Below are 15,273 nucleotides of genomic sequence, written 5' to 3'. Positions count from 1 at the left end.
ATTGATTTGGCCAGAGATGGACCCTGACTTTCTGTTTGCACGTACGTGTCAGCCAATCGTGAATCACAATCGTGAATCACGAATCGTGAAGATTGCCCATCCACCATCATACACAACCCATCATCTGCATCGAATCGGCTTCTCGCCAATCTACTCTGACAGTTTGGCCATTTCGGGACGAATCTTGTCTTGTTTCATCTACTCGTACTCTTTCACCATGAATCGTCTATTCGGCAGCAAAGCGGCGAAGCCAAAGCCGTCGCTCACCGACGCCATCGCCTCCACCGAGACACGCGCCGACTCGGTCGAAGTCAAGATCCGCAAACTCGACTCGGAACTTACACGCTATCGCGATCAGATGCGCAAGATGCGCGATGGTCCCGGTAAAACCGCGATCCAACAGCGTGCACTGCGCGTGCTCAAACAGAAACGTCTCTATGAAAACCAACTCGCCCAACTCCAACAGCAATCCTACAACATGGAACAGGCTACTATGACCACAGAAAACCTGCGAAACACCATGGCCACATTCGATGCGATGCAGAGTGCGAACAAGGAGATGAAAAAGACATACGGCAAGATCGATTTGGACAAGATCGAAAGCATGCAGGATGAAATGGAGGATTTGATCGAAGCGGCCAACGAGGTGCAAGAAACGCTCGGTAGAAGTTATGGCGTCCCGGACGAGGTGGATGAGGAGGATCTGCAGGCGGAGCTAGATGCTTTGGAGGCAGACGGATGGGGCGATGAGGAGAGCGAGAGCGTACCAAGTTATCTGCAGACAAATACCGAGCTGCCAGACTTTGTGGATGAATTGCCTACCGAGCGTCTCAAGCAAGGCGAGACCGCCGAGCAAGGCGAGGCGTTAAGAGCGGCATGAGCGTCTTCTATTCAGATCCGCCGTGCCATTCCAGCCATACCGTGATCATTCGCGGACCAGCAAAAATCGACTCCCCACTCGTGACTTTCCCTGTACTTTTATCTTATGAAACACAGCATTTCCACACTCTGGTCTATCGCTCTACCCGTATGTGCAGCGAGAGGCAACCTCCTGTGTCACCGTTCGAATCGTCAACTTCTTGTTGGCACAGACAAAAGAGTCCGACGGTTCCTAGATGGCATTAGACCATGTACACCATGGAAAACAGACACCAGAATCCTTGAAAAGGCACGCAGGAAATTGAGGCGAGAAAAGTGACATTGAAATTATCAGCCGCGCCGCGCCTACATGTCACTGCGCATCACAAAAGGCGGACAGAGGAGTCGAATTTGGATGACTTGCACCTGCGCATCAACAGCAACCAGGACATACATGAAGCTGCTCGTGTACAAAGGCATCGCACTCCAAACAAAAGTCGATTGCACACCTGCCGCAGCGATATCTGGAGCTCGGCGACAAGCCAGCCTCCTCCAACGCCTTGTTAGCCGCCGCACTCTTCTCTTTGCGCTCTTGCAATGAAGGGAACGGTACGTTGCACGAAAAACACGCGCCGTCAGAGTCAGGTGTCACCGAGGACCACGGCACAGCTTTCCAGTTGGGAACAGGAAACAGGTGGTGGTACGACCGTGCAAGGTGCGTCGACATAACGATCGTGATTCCACAGACGGGACAGTCGGTCGGCACATTGCATACTTTGACACCGCAGCGCGGACAGAGGTATCCACTACCGCGCGAGCGCGAGTGACATGCGCACAGCGTTGGTGCTGCATGTGCCGGTAGTCGGAGTGGGAAAGCCATCTGGAGCAGATCTACGCCTGCCTGCACTCCATCCTCATCGTCGTCTTCCGCATCCATCGCGGTTGAACCGTCTGCAATACCCACCATGTGCTGCCTTGTTCGCCTCGGCTTTCCTTCGACTGCCGGTGGCGGAACTAGCTCAAACAATGAATCGTGAAAATGCCCTTCGTTAAGTGCAACGCTGAATGTACCGCCCGTCCGCGTGCACACGTCCTTGAACACCTTGACCTCAGCAGCAAGGTGCACAATCGACACGCGAATGTTGTCCTTGACCAGCGTGGCTATGGTATCGTGGATGTTGCCCGGATCGCACGTAGTCAAGCTGCCAAAGATGGCGAGGATCTCTCGCGAATTTGAAGCTGGCAAATGTACCAGACTACTCCTGGCCATTTCGAGCGCATTCTGAAGCGACGGCTCGCCGCGCGGTTCGAGTCTACGCTTGTTGGAAAGCGACGCCGTATGATCGACTGTGTTGCCTCCCATCATGGCAAGCCGCTCTGCGATGCCGGAACGCGTGCCGATGATCGAGAGTTGTCCGATGGGGTTCTGGTCAAAGTATTCGCCCACAAACTCGCGTGCGTACTGAAGTGTCACATCAAAGCGGTTTGGTCGCATGTCCTTCTCCAGCATGCTGGCCGATAGATCGATGAGCAGAACGAGGTGACGGATAATGCCACGCTGAACCGGCGCAACGTCCTTAAGCACACGTCGACGTTTCGAGCCTTCAATCATGGATCGCACTGTGCTCTCGAGCGAGCCGGAATCGTCTTCAGCAACAGCATCCCATGATCGCTTGTAAGTGGCTTCCCACGAATATCCCTGATCTTTTTGCTTGGATTTTGCGTTGGCTGCTGCCTTGGCTCGAGCAGTGCCACTGGAAGAGGCAGACGATCCAGCAGCCAAAGTACCAGCCCTGCCATTTGACGCAGCTGCCGACGAGCGAGATGCACCACCGGCACCAGCACCGCGCAGCGTGCCTAGCTTCGGTAGCGATGGCGCCGCCCGGTATTCGTCACCGCTGTCATCATCGTCCAGGAAGTCTTCGGCATCATATGCACCGGCGCCATCGTCGATATATTCGTCATCCGCTATCCGAGGCGGCATCTTGCGTGTGTGTGGTTGTGCACAGCGATAAGTCGGACTGTTGGCGCTCGCGCTGCCTGACGAATCGATGCTCGATATAGGTGACCGTGTCGTGTGGGTGCAGGGGACACTGGAAGATGCACCGAGTCTTTTGGCTTCTGTCAACTTTCCTACAATCGTGAATCGTATAAATCACGAATATCGTGAATGGCCGAAGCGTAGAATCGTGAATCGTGAATCGTGAATCGTGTATGTGGAGTCGTGAGGAGTGCGATTTGGATTCACGCTGAGTATTGTAAGCAAGGCCTAACATTCATAAAATTTCTTGTGCTGTCAGAGCTTCAGCGCCAAGTCGTGAATCATCGTGAATCGTCGTGAATCGTCGTAAATCGTGATTCAAAGTCGTGAGTCGCCTTGCAAAGCACAAAGTCGTGAGTCGCGTCGTTTCTATTGCAACACCATCATCATTCCCAAAGCATCGCCGAGGTCAATCTTCGCGAATAGATTCACTCGGAAGCTGATACCTGCACAAGTCGGACTTGCACGAAATTCTGCACATCATGAACATGCCACCGCCTCACGGTCACGGTCACGGTGCTGGTCACGCGGTACATCCAGGCGTGCGTGCTTCGGCGTCTCCTTCTCCAGGCTTGATGAACCGTCCTCATCCTCACGGACAACAATTCATCCCTCAACATCCGCAACATCAGCACTACATGGATTCGCCTACTACACAATCAACTCGTGGGCGTAAGCGCAAGCTCACGGCGCAGCATCCGCATCAACAGCAGCAGCTTCCCCACCAGCAACCACACCACTTGCCACGCCGTCCATCCATGCACAACCCTCACCATCCTCATGCTCAACAAGCGCATCCGGCAGCACCTCATGCGCATCCTGCTCGACCACCCATGCCAGCGTTTCTGGGGCTCAATCTGCCACCCACGATCGCGGATGAGATGCCAGAGTCCATCTTTGATGATCTGGATCGATTGAGTCCAAGAGACATGGCTGTTGCCAGATACGCCAGAAATCACGAGCTGCTCAGTATGGTGTTTGACGCCAGGAGAATCGATACACTGACTCCGGCACCTTCGCCGTACGCTGAGGTCAAGACGGAAGTGCTACAGGCCAAAGTGCAGACGATCCAGCAACAAGTGCAACAGCTGCAAGAGGAGCACGCGGAAAAGTTGAAGCAGTTGCGCGAAAGCTCGAGTGTTAGCAAGAGTATGTCAAGGCACAAGGCGTCAGATGGAACAGATGAGGCGGTAGACGTGGCGACGTGGAGCGAGAACGCTTCGAGAGGAAAGATCCTGGGTGTTGGATTCGTGCGTGCCGAGACGCCGGACGAGATGCGGCCGCGCAAGCCTACAGCCGAAGTTGGTGAAGCAGGTGGTGATGAACAGATGCAGCAGGCACAGCAGGCACAGCCGGCGGATGCGGCATCGCCCGCACAGCCTCAAGTGGATGAGGCAAAGGAGGCCGAACGCAGACAGGCTGAGAAAGAAGCTATCGAGAGGCTCAACATTGAGCTTGGCGTTACACCTGCTCAGCCTGCGGCTGAAGTATCAGCCGCGCCAGTGGCGCCAGCGGCTGTTGCAGTTCCCACAATATTAGCTGGCACTGAAAATGCGCCGGCGGCTACTGCGCCCGAGCAAGCTCCTGCTGCTGAGACAGCACCAGCAGCAAACACAACGCAAGCAACCACCGACGAAGCTCCCCCGAATCGAGCATCGACAGAACCAGCTAAAGCAGCCGTAGCCGTCGCTGTCGCTGTGCCAGACACAGCAACAGCTGACGATACAGCCAGCGCGGTGCAAGCTGTCGCCTCGCAGCCCGAAACGTTGGCCGACGAGTCAATGCTCGACCAGCCGCCCGCGCAGGCTGAACCCGCCGCACCGGCAGATGAACCTGCAGCGTCTGTCGTTGCACAGCCCCTTGCTGCGGCTGCATCGGCCGCTGAAGAGTAGAGATGCTCCCGCACGCTTTCAATCTCAAACGCATCTCGACGATTCTTGAGTATGCTTACGCATGTACTTTCATCACTCGATACAGATCCACAGTTGCAAAAACATGAATCGCTGTGAAACAGAAAACTCGCTTTTGCGATTGACACGAGACTCTTGAACCGTGAAGCGTGAAGACAGGAATGGATCAGGAGAAGTTTTTGTAATCATGGGTTTCGTAGGATTTGAGTTTCTTTCTGCGCTTTGTGGAGGCGGATTGTTTGACTCTGGGTTCGAGCTTGCCTGTGACTTGGAGTCGTTGGTATCTGTCTCTGAACAGGTTTCCTTCGGGTTTCAGAGTTCGGAGGCTTTCAGTGAGTTGGTCCGAGGTCTGCACATCGATCCGGGTGAGCGGAACGGTGTGCTTGCCGAGTTTTTGGCCTTGCAGGCCGTGTTTGGCGAGGAGCGTTTGCTTTTGCAGTCGACGTTGGTGGGCGGCTTGCGCGCGCGCCGTGGCGAGTCGGGCTTGTCGACGTTTCAGCGCAGGCAGATGAAGGATCGCAGCCGCTTCGATACGCGCTTGCTTTCGACGCGCCGCTTCAGCCTGTTGTTGATGCGCGCGTTTGGCGCGTGCTCGCTGAGCGCGAGTTTTCCTCTTGGCTTCCGACGCCTCAGCGTCACCGTCGGAATCCATCCCTTGTCGCTCAGATTCATCGTCCGATTCACCGTCGGTTGGCACATCAACCTCCATGCCGCGGTACCGCTTCAAATCGTCATCCTTCTGCAATCGCAACTCGGCTTCTCGCGCCACAATGATGGCCAACTTTGCCCGCCACTGCTCGCGTTCGGCCTGCGCCATCTGCTCGTTCTCCTCCAAGCGCTTCTCGATCTCGTACGCTTGCTGGATGAGCGCCTCGTGCGATTCGAGATCCGGATTGTATGACGATCCTGGATGGGGCACGTCGATGGCAGGTAGCGTGGATGTGATGTTTTGGTAGTCATCTCGGCGCAAAGTCTTGGGCTGTTTGATCGTCGGTTTGGCCACTTGTTCTGGGATCCAGCTCTCGTCGTCTGCCTTGGATTTCCCTTTGGCCGAAGATCCCCAGACATCATAGACGCTATGCAGAGTCGTTTTCACCACATCGTCGCTCTTCTGTGCGATAGCAGTGGCATCTCCTTGTGTGGAAACGCGCTGACGACCGACGAGTTTTCGCAATTGCGATTCCAACTTCTTGTCATGCTTGCGTGCTGGTTTCGCCAGAGCAGCATGGCCGTAAGAGTTCTGCAGGATCTCGAGAGATTTAAGCGGCCGTTTGGTACGTGCCTGTCTGGCAGCGAGCGTTTCTTGGCCCGAACGATCTTCGACGAAGAGCACCTCGGATGAGGTTTCGCGCAGAGGATCCGATTGCTGCTCGAGGAACGACTCGGTGGTGGTGAGATCGATGTTCTTGCGCCACGCCTTCTTGCCTTTGCGCGACGACTGCGCGGGTTGGGAGGGCGCACCAATGGCGGATGCACGCGTTCGTGTGGGTGCCATGATGGCCAACAGATCTGCGCTTCAAGAGCTTGCTAGGTTGATCGTGATAGCAGCCTAAGCTCGTATTGAGTCGGTGTACAGTTGGTGGTGATTGGTGATATAGAGGGGAAGAGTGGTTTCCAAAATTCCAGAGGGACCCTGACTGACCAAAAACAGAAAGAAAAAAGTAAAAAAAAAAAAGGAAACCAATCTGTGCTGTGCTTGCGGGGCTGCTGAGAAGAAGGAGAAGAGGAACAAAAAGAAAAATTTCCCGTCAGATTCGTGATTCGTGTTTGCCACTTTTCATTCAGACTGCAAACCGAACCGCGTCTGCCGAGAAAACGCCTAATATAGAAGAAAAGAAAAAGAAAAACAGAAAAAGAAAAAGAAAACGTAAGGGTGAGTTAAAGCGCAGGAGACACCGACTTGGAAACCAGAGAAACCTGTGTGGAGCGAACGCGGCCAGTCACGAGTTTGGCTGGAAAGAAGAGGTCGATTTTTGATTTTTGGTACTCACATCTTGAAAAAGCATTCGAGATTCGAGATTCGTGATTGACGATTGACGATTGGTTCGACATTGACAGCCAACCACGAACGTCTACCAAATCCACTGGAACGAACCAAGGGCGACCGCATCCGATTTGCACACATCGCATTCGCATCCTCAATCAATACGTCTCTATACACCTCTGCCTAATGTCGGACAAAGCCGCGTCTCTCACGAGCGATCAGATCGACGAGCTTCTGCTCTCGGCACGCTACGGCGATCTCGAGGATCTTGAGTCGATGCTCTCGCCGCTGCTCTCTTGTTCTCCTTCTCGCGCAACCGAGCTACTCGCAAGCATCAAGAACCAAGACGACAATACCTTGCTCCACTACGCTTCGGCCAACGGTCACCTTCAAGTGGTCCAATACCTGCTACCCCACATTGACCTCAATCTCTCCCTAACACAGAATGTCTCTGGCAACACCCCCCTGCATTGGGCCGGTCTCAACGGGCACGTGCAAACCGTCAAAGCACTTGTTTCGCATATCGAAACGCTCGAAGCCGCCAATCCGGAGCAAGCCAAGCAACTCAATTTGATCTTCCACCCCAAATCCGCGTCATCTCAACCCAACGATGCAGCCGCAGCCGACGACGATGGATCCGAGAGAAAGTTGTGGGATGTAAGGAACAAGGCTGGAAGAGGTCCTATGAGCGAAGCGCAAATGAGCGAGCAGGAAGCCGTAGTCAAATTCCTCCTCGAGAGAATGATCGATGGTCCCGAAGCCTCCTCCTTGCAGCCTGCTGAATCCTTGCCGTCCAGGCCGACAGGCTCCACCACAGATGCCGTCGAGCAACAGACAGCCAATCTCAGCTTGCACAAGTAGCCACCCCCGCTAGTATCCGCACATGTTGCTCCACATTTCGGCTGCGCGCATCTCATGTAATTCTATCTTGACTCAGTACAGCGCTTCACATACATCCTTGGCCTGTCGTTGTAATAGTGCATTGCGATCGAAAAGGAGCTACATGGGTCTAAATCGCTTTCGCCAAGAATCGCTTGACGTGTACTGTACACACTTCACGCTGGATTCAAGCTTGTGCCGTGTATCGCCAAGCAAAAGTATTGAACAGATGATCCGACGCAACGCAGGTGGAGCGACATGGCAGCTACACCAGATGGCTACTTGCAAAACTTTGCGGGCTTCGGCAATTCCTGCTTTAAATAGCCTTGGACTTGACCAGGCTCTCGATCTCAGCGACAGCGTTGTCCAAGATCTGCTTTTGGAGCTTGTCGTCGTTGAGAGAGTCCTGCACCTTCTTGATCACGCTAGCTGCCAGCTCGCGCTGTTCCTGCTCGCGCTCGCTCGCCTCGAAGCGCACCCACGAGTCGAGCACCGACTTGACCTCGGCGGCGAGCGCCGTCTTTTGTCGCAGCTCAAACACCTCCTTCTCGGTCTGTGCGGTCTCCTTAGCAACCGAGTAAAGAGCCTGAGTCAATCCAACCACGTCCTTCTGCGACTCCACAGAGGTGATGCGCGACTGCACGGCTTCAGTGTGCTTGGCGCGAGCGCCATTGAGGATCTTGGAGATTTTCTGTTGTTGCGCAAAAGGGAAGGGGGACGAGAAGCGAGGTAAGCGTCAGCATTGCGCCATCGATGGTGGTGCAAACAGAAAAGGCGAGCATCATCGCAGAAACAGCATGGGCGGATGTTATGTCGACAAACTGTCGGCAACGAAGCACGACCAAGCCGAGGTGGCGAATGTAGACTGCGCTGATACTGTTGGTGTCTCGGATGCAAGTCATCCTGCTTTGCGAACAACAAGAGCGGCATAACGCGAGCCGATTGGCTTCCAATATCGCTGAACTCCAAGGTGCTGATCATAACGTATGTCTTGAAACGCCCATTAGCTATCGAATCCTCTGATCTATCATCTTTGGTTGCCTGATCGCGTATAGGCTCAAAATAAGAGTGTCATGCTGCGCAGCGATGTCGGTCTCGGCGATGAAAACGTCTTTCCAACTCCCGGTCTGCTTGCAGGCAGTACAAAGGAAGCTTCGATGTACACGCGAATCGTGCTGCTGGTAGAGCTCGAGACGACGTAAAACGCTCCTTCCTCTGATCTGTTTGCTTCTGTCTGATGATGATCATGATGGTGATGATGATGATGATGATGATGATGATGTTGTTGTTATTGTTGGTGCTGCTGCTGCTGCTGCTGCTGCTGTTGTTGTTGTTGTTGTTGTTGTGGTGGTGGTGGTGGTGGTTCCACTACAATGGGGCTCTGGCTGCTGTCGAATGCGTTGGGATCCTTACCTCAATCTGGGAGTCGGCCCACTCCTTGTAAGGGCCAGTGATAGCACGGCCGACGAGAACAGCAAAGATGAGCGAACCGACGAGGATGACAGTTTCTTCGTTGGCAACATAGATCTCCTTGCTGATGGCGACAGCGGTGAGACCGGTACCGAGGGTAACCCAGCCGGTCTTGCTGACGAGCGAGTTGCCAGGCAAAGAGTCGATGATGGAGCTGGCGCGCGCCTCAGGCGAGGGCTTGTCGCTGTAGAGACGCATGGTAGCGGCCGAGGTAGCAGCCGCACGAGGAGCGACGGTGGGTCGCGCAAGGGCAAGAGTGGGCACCCTGCGAGCAGCAACACGGAACGACATGGCGGTTATGCGAAAATTAGGGTCGGACGAGAAGATGGAAAGGGTTGAAAGGTGGTGGTGGTGAACGATGATGACGCCCAACCCGAAAAAACCTCGAATGATGGTGACGACCAACTGGCTCGTGGCGCTCACAATTGTACTGTGGGCCGAAGCAAGCGAGCGAGAAAGCCAGCAGCGCCAACCGGCCAGCCAGCCAGTAAGTCAATCCTGGCTCTGGAAGATTGAATTACGGACGTTGGATTGCACGGGTTTCTTCTACGCTGCTTGCACCACACTTTGTGGCTCAAAGTGCTTTCTTCTCTGCGAGCACAACAGAGACACTGTCTGAGAGGCTTTGGCCGTGCGCTTGACTGCTGTTTAGTCAAAGTCCTTCTGGACAATTACTTGAATTGGGCAATTCAAAATATCCTATTTAACCTGGCTGTCTGGGAATCGAATTCAAATTAGGGTCAAGTCAGTAGTCGCATCTCGACATTTGAATTGGTTCAGGCGTCAAGGTCTTTCTTTCATCTTTGCTCGAATCGATCACGAAAAAGGACAGGGAGAAGACCACTAGCCTATTTTTTCCGTCTCCAAGCCAACCCTAGCCGGAACCGAATCGTCGCGAAATCGACAAAATTCGTGAGTCATCGGGTCGAATCGACGCTGAAAACGATTAATCGCAAGATCTTGTGTCACACATCTCACCGACTCGAAACAGAAAGCAGGGCTTAGCTGCAACCTGACATCAAACTGACCGTGATGTGTGATGCACGCTGAGTCCTTTTCAGTGCTTGTCGGTGACTAACATTCACGATTAATGAACCCGCACGTCGAACCCTGAACTGCCAAGCAGCGCTGTCTATCTGATATCAACGTCACACAATGTCGTCGTACGATACCCTCTAACGTCGTCCGATTCGATCGTCGGAAGCATCACTGCAGCGTCGATCGGCAACTGTCACTGCTTCGGATTGTGGCAGAACGGGCGAACCTAAAAGATGGGCACTTGTAAAATTGGCGAGCCATTCTCCTTTGGGCAGCGTGGCAGCTGTCAAGAAAGCCACACGGCAAGCTGAGTGAGCATTGAATCATCGCCGAAATCTCCTTTCTGCCCAGCCTCAGACTACTGAGTGCGGGTGTCCTTATGCGCACTTTGTCATCGACCAGCGCTTTTTTCTTGTGTGAGCATTGTCACAGTGCATCATCTGTATGTTTCATCGGTTGCCTGTCTTCTAGCGCCCAGGAGCGGCTGTGATGAAGTCATGATACGGGTTAACCGTCGAAGCGGTAACATGAGCTCACCGCGGCTCAAGGGAACTGTTGGCTCAAATCATTCGCGATTCGGTGACACAGTCCCTGGCACACTCTATACGCTTTGCCTGAGTGGGACATCTGCTTGGTGCTAGACGCCCAAAATGCCATATAACACGGCCAACCTGAGCTGAGCTTGGAACTCATTCATCGTTGCCCTCTTTCCCACCCTTCCACCGGCCGCTTTTCCTTCTAACTTTACAGTATCGCCATCATGTCTGAAGCGTACGCAGAAAAGTCTGATCAGCAGATCATTGACGAGCAGGTAAGCATCCGTCTCAATCTCGTAGCCATGCGTAGGATGTTCAGATGTGAACGCACTGCATCGCTCATCCGAACTCTCTGATTCACAGTTTCGTGACTTGGACAACAAGTCGGACAGCCGTCTCAAAAACTCGTTCAACTCAAAGACCACCGTCACCTCGGAAGAATCGGGCATCAACGAATCAGGACTTGAGCATTTTCCGGGTGCTTCGGTCAGTGTCGGCCGCACAGGCCAGACTGGTGGTGGCACTAATCCCCAGAATATTCCTCCCGACGAGGGCGGAGACGACCGTTCGCAGCGTACAGGCGAGTCGAGCATCCGTTTCGAGGGCACCGGCGGTCCGGAAGACAAGAAGTTTGAGGCGCTTCGTGACAACCCTGGCGGATTCGACGCCAACCCTAGGGGCGTCTATGAGGCTCGTCAGCCCAACTTTAACGAGCCGGTGCCTCAAACTGAGCCACAGCGGCTCGAGACGGATCAGGAGGCTACCGCTCGCAGCCACGTGATCAACTCGTAACATTCGCGATTACTCCTTTCCAAGGCTTTACAATCTTAGGACAAATCTGGCCCCTTGTGTCGAGAAGAGCTACACAAAAGAGTGTGACAGATCTGACTAGTGTGCCTGATATTCCATAATACTAATAAGCTGAAGTAGACGGTATCGACAGTCAAGGCGAACAAGACGAGATCCCACGAGTGTGGAATGGTGGCGTCAAGTCAAAGGCTTCACGCTTGTTTGGACCGAGCAAGTGCCATGAACTGAGCCTACAATACCGTACAGTCTAACAATTGCTTGAAATCCGCACGCCTCGTGAAAATGCACCCTCTTTCACGTCCTAAGGCGCCGAGGTGCTGCTCGATTAAATAAAAGGCCCTACACCGGCCGACCGATGTAGAGACGGTCTTGAGTGCGCCAGTCTGCCGGCTTTCGCGCAGCCAAACTGAGCCGAGCCGTTGAAGCTCGGTTGGTTATTTACGATTGGTGATTGATTATTGCCGACTTGTTTCTGATTTGCTCTTGTGACTCTGACACGCGCTGTCGGCCATGGTGCCAGTCAAGAGAAATCGCGAATGTGTGTGGCTTCTTTCCGTTCGGTGCGCATTCAGTCCGCCCTCCTCCGCGCTCTGTAATCTGAATCGTGAATGAATCCATGCTCCGCTCTCCGCTTCCTAAAATTGGCCTACATCCGGTAATTCCCTGTGATTCTCATTCGCTCAAGATCCGCGAGGAAGGGGAGAGAGCTCTCGACTGACTCGAATCAATGAATACTCACGCACAAGCTTCCCCGCAACTCGACTAAAAAGCCAATCATCGTTCGATCAATTCACGAGACTGGCTTCGACTCGACCTGACCTCCTTCCACTTCCTTCCGTCTGCAAGCAAGCATCTAGGAACCAGCCTTTCACATAGACAAGCATCAGTCTCTATTTCGCAGACCCCCTGCACATTCCAATTTCGAAGCTGTGCGTTGACCCATCACGCCGCTGCCTCTACAAGATCATACGAAAAGCGAAACAGAGCAGCTCTGCCAGGTTTGATTCTGTCGTCACGGCAAGGTCTCGTCGGTACGGTAGCGTGCACAGGATCGTTCGCGCGTCCTCAACACTTCAACGCAAACGGTCAGCGAGGCGCTAGCACAGTTACTCCGCTGAGTTGCCATTTGAACCACATTTTTCACCGCAAGAGAGCAAGCTCGCTCATTCATCACAATGAGCTACCAAATCCCACAAAAGCTGTGGTCACAGCTACACCACTTTGCGAGCTTCCCCCAGACAGGCATCTCGCTGCGGCAAATGGTGCAGTTCGGTCGCAATCCGAATCCAGGCACGATTCTCCAAGCAGGCAGCTTTCTGGCGGAAGAATTGCCGATTCGACTTGCACATCGTGTCAAAGAGCTCGACGAATTGCCGCATGACCTGTCCAAGATGCCTTCGATCGTCAAGGTAAAGAATTGGTATGCTCAGTCGTTTGAAGAGCTTGTCAACTTTCCCAAGCCACGGCTCTCTGAATCGGTGCAGAAGCTGCTACAGAATGCGTCGAAAAACGCAGAGCCGCTCCCAGAATCCAAGCCGAACCCGAGCTTGCTAGAATCGGCCACCATCACGGACAGCGACGCCGGCCTCGCCAAGGCGCTCGTTCCGAGAAACGGCAACGGCTCAAGATCACGCGCGCTTCTGGAGCATCGATACTATGCAAACTTGCCTGATCATCAATGGCCTAGTGAAATCGAGCAATACAACGAAGATTTCACAAAGGCGCTTGAAAAGATCAAAAAGAGACACGACGCCGTTGTCACGACGATCGCGCAGGGCGTGCTGGAATACAAGCGTTCCAGAAAGCGCAACACGCTTCAGGCCGACGTGCAATCGTTCTTGGACCGCTTCTACCTCTCTCGTATTGGCATTCGCATCTTGATTGGTCAGCATATCGCGCTCAGTCGTTCATCACAACGTCCTTCTTCGAAGCTCATCGGAAGCGGCAGCAGTAGCAGCAGCGGCGACTATTCGCTCTCGGACCAGGTGGCGCGTGTCAAGGTGGATGGCAACCAGGAGCATGAGCAGTACGTCGGTATCATCTGCACCAACACCAACGTGGGAGCCATGGCGCACGAGGCCATCGAGAACGCGCGTTTTGTCTGCGAGGAGCACTACGGGCTGTTCAAAGGTCCCCCCGTCCAGCTCGTCTGTCCGCCAGATCTGACGTTCATGTATGTGCCGAGCCACTTGAACCACATGCTATTCGAGCTGCTCAAGAACTCGCTTCGAGCTGTGGTGGAGCGGTACGGCGTCGATCAGGAGGACAACTTTCCGCCTATCAAGGTGATTGTGGTCGAGGGCAAAGAGGACATCACGATCAAGATTAGCGACGAGGGTGGAGGAATCCCACGTAGTGAGATGCCGTTGGTGTGGACCTACATGTACACGACGGCTCAGTCGGAAGACTTGGATCCCGAGTTCAACGCTTCCGACTTTAAAGCGCCCATGGCTGGATTTGGATACGGTCTGCCACTGGCGAGGCTGTATGCGCGCTACTTTGGCGGCGATCTCAAGCTGATCTCGATGGAAGGGTACGGTACAGACGTATACGTGCATCTGAACCGACTGTCTTCGAGCAGCGAGCCGCTTCCGTAGGAATACCTCAGGTCCAAATACGGTTGGAAGCGCAATCGCACCATCAGTGAGATCGAGGCCAAAAATCGCGACGCTGGTCCGAATCGCAGTGGGCATGGTGATTCGACTCGACGACGACAAGAGCAAGCGTCGCTGCTGGAAACGCCATTGTTCGCATCGCCTCATTCGCGGCCGCACGAGCATTCGTCCCGGACATTCTGGCCTAGTCTCCTGAGCCGTTTTGGACCTGCCTCTCGCTCTGCTGCTGATGAAAGCGATCGAGGTAGCAGAGCTGGAGGATTTGGATTTTTTTTAGGATTTTTGCCTAAAAGCTGGCAAAGCAGATGGGCTTCGCATCGGCAGAACCATTCGGATGGGCGCGACACTTGATTTTAGAGATAGCATGCATGATCAAGATGGCACAAACGCCTAACGGTGAAGGTGAAAATGATCGGATGAGCCTCCGACGGATCGAGGCGGACAGGGTGGCACTGTCATCCGCACTGGACCAACATGGGCTCCACCGAATCGCATTGGACACCACGCTCAGCATGTACAGTACAATCACCGTCTTCTCCTGTTCTCTTTGGATTCATCCTTTTCTCCCACATGCTTTTGCTTTGCGGGATGAGCCGGAGTATGTACGTTTCGGCCGTGAGGGGTTACAAATGTAGCGAGAGTCGCTTATACGGGGTCAGCCAATGGTGGACACGCATCACCGGATACACATCGCGCGACGTCCAGATGTCATTCAATTGACAGGCACGAATTGGTGCTTCACGAATTGGCAATCTCATTCATGATTTCGTCCGCTCCGAACCTCAATGACGAATGCGAAGCAAAGCAGGCTACTCGTGACTGTTGCTCGTCACGCGTCCATCGTATAGGCTGTACTCACGACTTGGTCAAAGTTTCACAGGAGGGGGACTCGGATATTTAGAGTGGAAAACTGCACGAGCTTTTGCAGCGTTGGCCGTCACGCAGATCTCAAGTTTGGATAAGCTAAGTTAGTTGAGAGCGAGATGAAAATAATTTATTACCAATCACGAATCGTATCGTGAATACATGTCGACCATGCTTACTGCCAAGCAATCAGTCTCCGCAGAAGCGCACCACACCGACTACAGCGTCATCGTGAATGGCTCTATAGCACACTCGTACGTGTGGTTTG

At 53.7% G+C, this 15,273-nt stretch overlaps 8 protein-coding genes across 8 annotated transcripts; 5 read left to right on the top strand and 3 right to left on the bottom strand.

Moving 5' to 3' along the window:
• Nucleotides 1-217: 217 nt before the first annotated feature.
• On the top strand, nt 218-880 carry UMAG_05282 (uncharacterized protein; the record flags this gene model as incomplete). The annotated part of the gene is made up of 1 exon (XM_011393699.1): nt 218-880. The coding sequence occupies one exon, from the start codon at nt 218-220 to the stop codon at nt 878-880; it is 663 nt and encodes a 220-aa protein (XP_011392001.1).
• A 411-nt stretch (nt 881-1,291) lies between these two features.
• UMAG_10551 (putative TFIIH subunit (transcription initiation factor), factor B) lies at nt 1,292-2,842 on the bottom strand (the record flags this gene model as incomplete). The annotated part of the gene is made up of 1 exon (XM_011393848.1): nt 1,292-2,842. One exon carries the CDS (start codon nt 2,840-2,842, stop codon nt 1,292-1,294), a length of 1,551 nt encoding a protein of 516 aa, XP_011392150.1.
• Nucleotides 2,843-3,381: 539 nt separating this feature from the next.
• UMAG_05280 (uncharacterized protein) lies at nt 3,382-4,791 on the top strand (the record flags this gene model as incomplete). The annotated part of the gene is made up of 1 exon (XM_011393698.1): nt 3,382-4,791. One exon carries the CDS (start codon nt 3,382-3,384, stop codon nt 4,789-4,791), a length of 1,410 nt encoding a protein of 469 aa, XP_011392000.1.
• A 184-nt stretch (nt 4,792-4,975) lies between these two features.
• UMAG_10549 (uncharacterized protein) lies at nt 4,976-6,304 on the bottom strand (the record flags this gene model as incomplete). Its single annotated transcript, XM_011393847.1, has 1 exon — nt 4,976-6,304. One exon carries the CDS (start codon nt 6,302-6,304, stop codon nt 4,976-4,978), a length of 1,329 nt encoding a protein of 442 aa, XP_011392149.1.
• A 675-nt stretch (nt 6,305-6,979) lies between these two features.
• On the top strand, nt 6,980-7,654 carry UMAG_05278 (uncharacterized protein; the record flags this gene model as incomplete). The annotated part of the gene is made up of 1 exon (XM_011393697.1): nt 6,980-7,654. One exon carries the CDS (start codon nt 6,980-6,982, stop codon nt 7,652-7,654), a length of 675 nt encoding a protein of 224 aa, XP_011391999.1.
• Nucleotides 7,655-7,988: 334 nt separating this feature from the next.
• UMAG_10548 (putative H+-transporting two-sector ATPase chain b precursor) lies at nt 7,989-9,433 on the bottom strand (the record flags this gene model as incomplete). The annotated part of the gene is made up of 2 exons (XM_011393846.1): nt 7,989-8,363; nt 9,086-9,433. The coding sequence occupies 2 exons, from the start codon at nt 9,431-9,433 to the stop codon at nt 7,989-7,991; spliced, it is 723 nt and encodes a 240-aa protein (XP_011392148.1).
• A 1,507-nt stretch (nt 9,434-10,940) lies between these two features.
• UMAG_05276 (uncharacterized protein) lies at nt 10,941-11,508 on the top strand (the record flags this gene model as incomplete). Its single annotated transcript, XM_011393696.1, has 2 exons — nt 10,941-10,991; nt 11,080-11,508. 2 exons carry the CDS (start codon nt 10,941-10,943, stop codon nt 11,506-11,508), a joined length of 480 nt encoding a protein of 159 aa, XP_011391998.1.
• Nucleotides 11,509-12,701: 1,193 nt separating this feature from the next.
• UMAG_05275 (uncharacterized protein) lies at nt 12,702-14,123 on the top strand (the record flags this gene model as incomplete). Its single annotated transcript, XM_011393695.1, has 1 exon — nt 12,702-14,123. One exon carries the CDS (start codon nt 12,702-12,704, stop codon nt 14,121-14,123), a length of 1,422 nt encoding a protein of 473 aa, XP_011391997.1.
• Between the last annotated feature and the right edge of the window lie 1,150 nt (nt 14,124-15,273).

This window comes from Mycosarcoma maydis, chromosome 19 (assembly GCF_000328475.2).
Source record: "Mycosarcoma maydis chromosome 19, whole genome shotgun sequence".
Lineage (NCBI taxonomy): Eukaryota > Fungi > Basidiomycota > Ustilaginomycetes > Ustilaginales > Mycosarcoma > Mycosarcoma maydis.
The sequence above is the reverse complement of the archived record's forward strand: the minus strand, read 5'-3'. Positions and strand labels throughout refer to the sequence as shown.